The sequence below is a fragment of the Hemiscyllium ocellatum genome, chromosome 24, assembly GCF_020745735.1.
Source record: "Hemiscyllium ocellatum isolate sHemOce1 chromosome 24, sHemOce1.pat.X.cur, whole genome shotgun sequence".
NCBI classification, from domain to species: Eukaryota; Metazoa; Chordata; class Chondrichthyes; order Orectolobiformes; family Hemiscylliidae; genus Hemiscyllium; species Hemiscyllium ocellatum.
The window spans coordinates 19,760,983-19,769,690 of record NC_083424.1 but is presented as its reverse complement, the minus strand read 5'-3'; the positions used below and the strand labels follow the sequence as shown (position 1 = coordinate 19,769,690).

Sequence of the window (8,708 nt, the reverse complement as noted above, 5' to 3'; positions counted from 1 at the left end):
AAAGTGGTGGATGCAGACACAGTTACAACATTTAAGAGACACTTAGATAAGTACATGAATAGGTACGGTTTGAAGGGATATGGGTTGGGGCAGGCAGGTGGGACTAGTTTTGTTTGGATTATGTTTGGCACAGACTAGCTGGAACGAAGGGTATGTTTCCATGCTGTATGATTTTATAACTCTAACAAATTAGTCAAACATGATTTCCCTTTCACAAACCATAATTGACTCTTCATAACTGCATTAAAATTTTGTAAGTGCCCTGTTATAACCTTCTTAATAATTGATGCTAGTATTTTCCCTATGACAGATATTAAGCAACGTAGCCTGTAATTTCCCGCTTCTATTGACATTTGGCATTCACAGGATACTTTGAGATGCTCTGCTTTTCTTAGAGTTGCCAGTGAGTTTAAGTTTTCTGATCAAATACATCTCTTCCTTATTGTCGGGTGTACATGTGGACAAACTTTGGATTGTGATCATAACATTTTCTCCACTGCAATAAAGACACTGACTTACGCTGAGCTTTTTTTTGCCATGCACTAAAAACTGTCAGGCACCTGCCCAATACAATATGTGGGTTTGGGGTATGGGGAATATCTGAAATGACAGACAGTAAATGCATACTTTTCAATACAATGCCTTCAGGTTTTTCTCTTGATCAATGTTTGTCTCATTACCTGGGGAGATGAGGTAAGTTGTAGCCTCTGACTGTCTCCCTTTTTAGCTTGAGATGATCCTGATGTCAATTGGGAGGCATTCTTTAATTCAGCTGCATGTTCCCTTAACCAGCTGAATCATTAACAGAACCTTTTCTTTAGATCTTCACTGTTCATCTAACTGAACTAATTTTGGGAAGAAGGCCAATTTTTGTATCCTCTCCTTCTGTCAGTTTGTATAGGAAAAGCAAAACGCAGATAGAGAAGGTAAGCTTGAAGTGTGGGATTTTATTGAATTGGCTCAGCTGTTAAATTCATACAGCATCTTATGGGAAGGCATTCATTTAACCTGTGTTTAGGAATTTAGCAGCAAATCAGTGAGAAACTGATGGCAAGAAGCTTAGAAGCAGAGGAACCTTTCAATTAGTGGGATGAAAGATGCCCCTCTGGTGCCACTGCATATCCCTAATACGTCTGACAGACTGGATCTGAGGCTTCTGAGCTCCAAATTCAGTTATATCCTTGTAATCTCTCTTCTCAAGTAGGTACTGGTAGCCTCTGTAGCCTGGGTACTGATATCCAACCCATCTGGAAGAAAGACGTAAACAGGTATTACTGAAAGAGGAATGAAATCCACAAGAAGAGATGTCTAACCCAAGGCAGTACTGATCTCAGCTGGGACAGGCTACAGTTGACCACATAACCCTGTGACCACACAACACAGCCATCAAAGCATCACCTTCTTAATCATGTTTCAGTGACTCCTGCGAGACACACCTATCTGTGTGGACATCAGGTGAGAATATATTTAGGTTGAACTATAGTATACTAGTTCACATTGACTGTTAAGATTACATTTGAAAAATACTAATTTGATGAAAGGAAATTAGAACTATTAAATGATTCTTTCTTCCTAGGTCAAATTGTTCCATTTATCTATTTGACCTTTTTGGGGTAGAAAATGCCAGACCAAGAAGTACAGCAATGAGCAGGTCAAGTGTAAACAGAGTTTTTTGGAATTTAAACTGATATCTGTAGACTGTACTATTGATTTCACTGATACATCTGATGGCATTATGCAAATATAAAGCTAGTATTGCAGAAATAGAAAGGCTCTTAAGTAGAGGTTATGGCAGACTGTACCATTAAAAACCCACTTTGTCTTTTCTCTTCTGATGCAAGTGGCACATATGACGGACAAAGGAGGTGCTCACATCTGTTTCCACACCAAGTTTCCACTGTCTAGAACAGGTCACCAGCCTGTTGCCAAAGGCTGCCGACTTAAGACTCCCATAACACTTCGCTTACATCACATTAATACGATAGGATTTTTTTCTGGGGTTTCTAACAATAATATTACTGCATAAAGGGGGAGGGTTTTGTCATTTCTGTGACTTCTACGTGATAGTAATCTACAAGGATTTAAAACAATTCACCCTCCAGGGAATAAATAACAGCAATTTCTGGATTTCCATGCTAAACTGTACAGGAGAGTTCATGTATACATTTTAGACAAGTAATTATATATGTGAATGCTGATAGTACTCCAAAATCTGGGCCAATCATTCCATTACTCAAAGAGAAAATTTTCTAAAGTAGTGACAGCCTTTCCTAAGTGCACTGATGGAAAATATGGCAATAGTTTGGGAAAGGGGAAGTGCAATGGGATCTCTGTGTCCTGTACACCAGTCGTTGAAAGTCAGCATTTAGGCGCAACAGACAGTGAAGACAGCAAGTGCTCTGATGGCTTTCATAACGAGAGGATTCAAGTACAGGGGAGGGGGATCTCTTCTTGCAACACCTGGAGTAGTGTGTGCAGTTTTGGTCTTCTATCTGAGGATGCTCATTTTGGCTATGGCAGGAGTACAACAAAAGTTTACCAGATTAACTCCTGGGATGGTAGGACTGACCGGTTTGGTTCAGACATGTTCACTGGAGTATTGAAGAATTATGAGGAATCCTAGAGAAATCAAGAAAATTCTAACTGTACCAGACAGGCTAAACACAAGAAGGATGTTCCTAGTGACCAGGGAGTCCAGAACCAGTGGTTACAATGTAAGGATACAGGATAGGCAATTTGAGACAGAGATGAGGAGCAATTTCTTCACCCAGAGAGTGTTGAATCAGTGCAATCTTCTGCCATAGAAAGAGGTTGAGACCAAAACATTGAATGAATTCAAGAAGGAGTTAAGTATAGTTCTTTAAGCTCAAGGGATTAAAAATAAAGAGGAGGAGGTGGGAACAGGATACAGAACAGGCTGGATGCAGTAGGTAGGGAAAAACATTTAAAGTGATGTGCAAAAGAAACAAAAATACTGTGCAAAAAAAACCTTCTCACTCAGCAAGTAGTTAGAGCATGAAATGAACTGCATGGAAGTATGATGGAGGCATGTTCAATTGAGTCATTCAAGAAGGCATAGGATAATTATTTGGAGAGAAATAGTGTGCAAGGATGTGGGATAAAGCACGAAATTGGCACTAGGTTATGATGCTGATTTAAAGCCCCAGTGCAGGCCCTATTGGGTCAAATGGCTCCCTTCTACACCATAACAATTCGGTCATTCTGTGTTGGATGATCAACCATAATCATATTGAATGGGGAAGCAGGCTTGGAGGGCTGAATGACCTACTCCATTTTCCATCCTCTATGTTTTCAAAATATGTTTGTCATCAAGAGAAATCAAAAGCTGCTGATACAATGTTTTTTGTCAAGCCCCATCCCAATACTTACGTTCCATTCAAAACACGAATGGATGACACTTTCTCCTGGTATCCATGAGCATGGAAACTCGGTACATCATCATCTATGATTTCAATTTTTTTTCCAGTAAAGTTAGGATTTTCATAAAGTATGATCTTGTGTTCATTTCCGTCCTGCATGGCACAAAAGGGTAAGCATTTTTTCAAAATAGGAGTAACTGAAAATGTCAATTGGCTGCCCTTAGGTTTTTACTTTAACTTCCTCCCTTTATATCTTTCCTCCTAAATGACAGCACAGCTTCAATCTGGTATGTGGATTCACAGATACCAGCTCATCACTGAAGTGACCACTCCTCATGTGGGAGCCTTAACACAAAACATCTGTAGACTGTTCAGCTTAGGGAATATCAACTTCATCACCAACCATTGTACACACACACACACACACACATATATAATATATCTTCCAGCAGCATTAATGGAATTGATGATCATCACTCCTACAGACTGACATAAATTATAGAATGAAGCAAATTATAGAATCAACACACCATTTCCCATTCTGATTTTTCACTTGTTAGCCCAGGGGTGGATTGGTTCAAACTCAATTGCTGCTTTGGTTGAGATCACCTTATTGAACTTGGCCAGGAGTTATCATAGAATCCCTATAATGTAGAAGCAGGCCATTCAGTCAACACTGACCCTCCAAAGAGCATCCCACCCAGACCCATCCCTGCATTTTCTACCCAGTTTGCACATCCTTGGACACTATGGGCAATTTAGTATGGCCAATCTACCTAACCTGTACATCTTTCGTCTGTGGGAGGAAATCTACATAGACACAGAGGGAATGTGTAAACTCCATACAGCCAGTTGCCCAAGGTTGGAATTGAACCTGGATCCTTGGCACTGTGAGGCAGCAGTGTTAATCACCAAGCTACTATGCCATCCTTATCCTGGTAGGTAAGGATGGCTCAATTTCCTTATCTACCAGGCCAAGTAGCAGATTAGGCAGACTTTAGGGGTTTCTATATTTCTGTTGGCCTGATTCCATTTTTTTTTCAGTTTTATCTCTGCAAACAATGTTTCACAACCTACCAGTTTCACAGGTTTGAAGGAAGCAAGACTATCGCTCTTGCGGCTGTTTGTCCAAGTATCCCAACGGGGATATTCTCCTTTCTCAAATACAAACTGTTCACCCTTGCAGCCTGTCTGCTCAAAGCCAACCCATCTAAAAATAGAACAAAGCAGATGGTAGTGTCAGACAACAAAAGATGTTATCCACCTTGTAACAGCAAAGTGAATTTAACTTGTGACATGTGGTTTACTGCTCTTGCTGCCAACTTCAGGGTCCAGAAATGTTGATTCAATTTCAGAATTTCTCCAAGAATGATGGTCACACTTGAGCTTCCTATTATAAACACACTTGACATGAATTAATTAAAAGAGCCCTGTCATTTTAAGTATTCATTACCATTAGTGTCACAAATAACATTTTTTCCCAGAGATGGAACAATGGAACATATTAATGCAGAAAATCTAAGATGGAGACAAAAAATTGAGACATGTGCCCAGCAGGTGAACTAATATCTAGAAAGGAGCTTTCTGTTATTTATTTAAATTTCCAACATTGTACTTTTATTTCCTTAAACATGGACATTGGTATTTTATTCTCATGGCTGTACGAGTATGAGTCAGCACAAATATTTTTCAAATGTTCTCTTCTTCCTTCCTGAAGCTGCTGACTCATACTCATAGGTTCATGGGTGTTAAAACCTTATCCATTACTCGAGTTGTTTATTCAATTGGAGGGGTACAACGTGACATTGCCCAACTGCTCCACATGTGTCTGTTCCAGAAGAGTCACTAAATAACAGTCAAGACCTTAGCTCAGGGCCATTTCAGTTAGTTGACATACATAGCTTAGCACACAACAAGGACCTTCCTGGTCTGGATACCTCAATATCCACCTACCTCTTAACCATTGAACCAGAAGGAATTTTCCACGTGCCTCTTTGAAAGAATGTACTCTCATACAATCTTGTTTTTTTTTACTTTTCAAGAACTGACGAAGAGATGGATTGGAGACCTGCTCCTAATTACTCTCTGGAATTGGTCACTGTGGTTGACCGAGTCCATGCTAGGCTTACTGAGCTGTGATATCCAGAGTTCTGTAAAAGTCTTATTACTGCCTTTGTGCTTAAAACCCCGGCTTTAAAAACTTCTGTTCCATTCTCATTGGCTTTTCATTTTCTTTTGATTTTCCATTCAGCCTTCTCCCTCCTTTGGGTTTCTGTTTTTAATTCAAACAATCTTTATGATTTACAGTACCTCCCCACTCCTCCACCTAGAAAGAGTTCTCCTATTCATCCACACTTCTCCATCCTAAGTAGTTGGCCCTATAATGCTCATATAGTTACTCAGTACTGACTTCTACCTAGATTAGAAAGTCCATCTTTTTTTACATGGGATTTTTCATCTTTATCCATATCCTTTTAGCAGTTGTCTGATGACATCTTATACCAGTATAATTTCTTCCTCTTACCCTGAACTGCAGGATTTAATCAACTTTGCTTCTAACCCTTACATCTCATTCAACATTGTATAGTCCACTTCGGACTCTTTCATTCCCTAACGTTGACATATCTCTCTCTTCATTTCTGGAGATAGCTTATCAACCATATAGTTGAGATGGCCACCAACTCCCACAGCTACGTTGGCTACACTCCCTCACATATTATTTTCTGCAGGATACAATATATTCTGCATGTTTTTCTTCCTTCATTATGTCTGTTCTGATGATGCAACCTTCCAAAGCAGTGCTTCTGATATGTTTTCCTTCCTCCTTGACTGAGGAATTCCATGCCTGTATCCCTCAGCTCCACCTCCATCATTGTCAACAGGCCTTGATTTCTTTTACTTCACTTCTGTTGCCACAATGTCTGCTTCCTTCAAGAACCATGAATGGATTCTACTTGTTCTCACCTTTCACACCATTGCCTTCATATTCATAAGTCATTTTCCTCTATTTCTGTCACCTGCAGCATGATGACTATCAAACACTCAATCCAGCCCATTCCAGGGGGCTACTCATTCTGTGACAACATGGTCCACTCAACTGCCATCCCCAATATCCTTATCCCTATCCCTTCTCACAGCACATTATCAGACATGTGCAGGAATGTGTCACCTGCCCTTGGCCATCTTCTTTCTCACTCTCCAAGGCCCTTAACATTCCTACTGATCTACTTGTTCAGTTCAGTACCCAACATTCACTGTGTAATGTGACCGCATCTCCACTTGGGATACCTAACACTGATTGGGTCAACACTTTGTAGACCACCTGTAATCTGTCTGCAAATGTAACCATGAGATTAAAGTTGCCTGTCATTTTAACCCTCTGCTCCACTCCCACCCCGGCTTCTCTGTATTTAACCTCCGACATTGTCCCAATAAAGCTAAACATAACCTTGAGGAATAGAACTTCAACTTTCGATTAGGCTTTTCAAAGCCTTCTGGACTCAGTTCAGCAATTTCAGCAGTTACATAACTTTGCCGCCACCCCCCCCAATTTTGTTTGTGTTTCTGTTTGTAGATGGCAGTTATTGTTCATGGTTTTGGTGCTACCATTTAAACTTTCACCCAGTTAAATATTTTATTGCACTCCTTGTCTGATTACCATTCTTTTGGTGGAATCATTACCTCTTGCTAATTAAATATCTCCTACCAACCCTCTCTCTCCTTTACTCATCTCTGAAACAATGTAAAACTGTGAGATCACTAAATTGTATCTGCTCTGATGAAAGATCATGAACGTGAAACCCCAACTCTGTTTATCTCTCCGTAAATACTGTCAGACTCAGGTTATACTTTGCTTTTATTTAGGCCCATTATTCTCAGAGTCAGTAGATTCTGTTTTGGTTCAGTGCCCAGTTAGCCATATGTGTAATACAGGTATTAGCCCAGTGTAACCCATCAATGTCACATTTGCCTTCAGCTCTGCAACTCTGATTTACTATTTTCTAGCACATTTGTTCAATTAGTCTCAAACTCGCCAGATTTTCCTGCAATCGCCCAAATGTTTGCATGAAGTATAAACATCAACCAGTTGGACTGAACAACTCATTTCTATGGTGACAAGTTCACATAATGCCGTGTAATACTTACGGTCCAGTGTGCACCACTAGGGAGCCAACTTTCCCAAGTCCAGTCTCTTTCAAGTTGGGACATGGGCCAGTCACCTCATGGAAGAGGCCTTGGAAATTTTCCTGCTCGTACAGGGTAATCTGAAACAGTGCAATAAAGTGAGATTCAGATGAGTCATTTCTTCATTTTGAATAAGATCGGGAAAACCTATTCACAAAATCTTTAGGTTGGAAAACATTTGGCTGACAGTATCAACCAATTGTCTCTGTTCACGCAGAGTGAAAGTCACAACATTTATAGAAGGATGGGTGGATATGGAAAAAGTAATGCACTGACCTTATGCCCAGCTGTGGAGGTGGGGTGCTGCTTGGGAGTTGGGTTCTGTTCTGATGCCATTGTTACTAGGTGTACCTATCTCTCTGCAGAAAAAAGAAGACTGGTTAAATCTGTCTGATGATTATTCAAACAAACTGCAGTGGCCTGGTTTTGTGGTTGTAATGACAGCAAAAGTATTTACAATCTCTGTCATTAATCTGTGAAACTAACAGCAATTTTTGCTCACTGCATAAAAATGCCCAAGCATGGAAATCCCAAAGTCTCTACCATTGATTCTCTCCTAATCTACAGATTATGTTACTTAAATCCCGACACACGCAAATCAATTAGAAAGTGATGGGAAATTCCACTTCCAAGTTATATTTCAGACTAACATTTTTCTCACAAAAGTTATACTTGTTGAATGTGGTGTAATTGGGTTTTTAATTGCATGCTAAATCATAGTCACAGCTGAACAACTACCCTGACCCTGTAAAAAAAATCAAATTTGTTGTTTGCGCAATGCCAAATTTCTCCACTAATATTGATTTCTAACATATTATATTTTGTTCAATTGTTTAATATTCCTGTTTCTCCTTTTAATCCCATGTGTAATTCTGATAGAATCTGCTTTTAAGATGAATTATAAACAGTCTTCCATTCTGATTTCACTTCCTGTTATATTAAAAATATAAGATCAGACTATTACAGTGAGAATTCTTCAATCTGATTGGTTGATAGCTTGCAGAATGGCATTGCTGCTGCTGGATTCCATGGAAGATCCATAGCTAGCAATGGAATAAAATTCGTATCAGTAGAGGTAAAATCCATGCCACTACGCTCACTGGATTACTGTGGTCAGCTTGGTCAAAAACAGTAGTGAGCCCA

The 8,708-nt window shown here is 39.7% G+C and overlaps 1 protein-coding gene across 1 annotated transcript; it reads right to left on the bottom strand.

Annotated features, from left to right (window-relative positions):
* Positions 1-1,078: 1,078 nt before the first annotated feature.
* LOC132827307 (beta-crystallin B2-like) lies at positions 1,079-7,901 on the bottom strand. The gene is made up of 5 exons (XM_060843947.1): positions 7,854-7,901; positions 7,527-7,645; positions 4,458-4,590; positions 3,391-3,533; positions 1,079-1,247 (listed from the first exon to the last, which is right to left on the bottom strand). Exons 1-5 carry the CDS (start codon positions 7,899-7,901, stop codon positions 1,079-1,081), a joined length of 612 nt encoding a protein of 203 aa, XP_060699930.1.
* Positions 7,902-8,708: the final 807 nt, after the last annotated feature.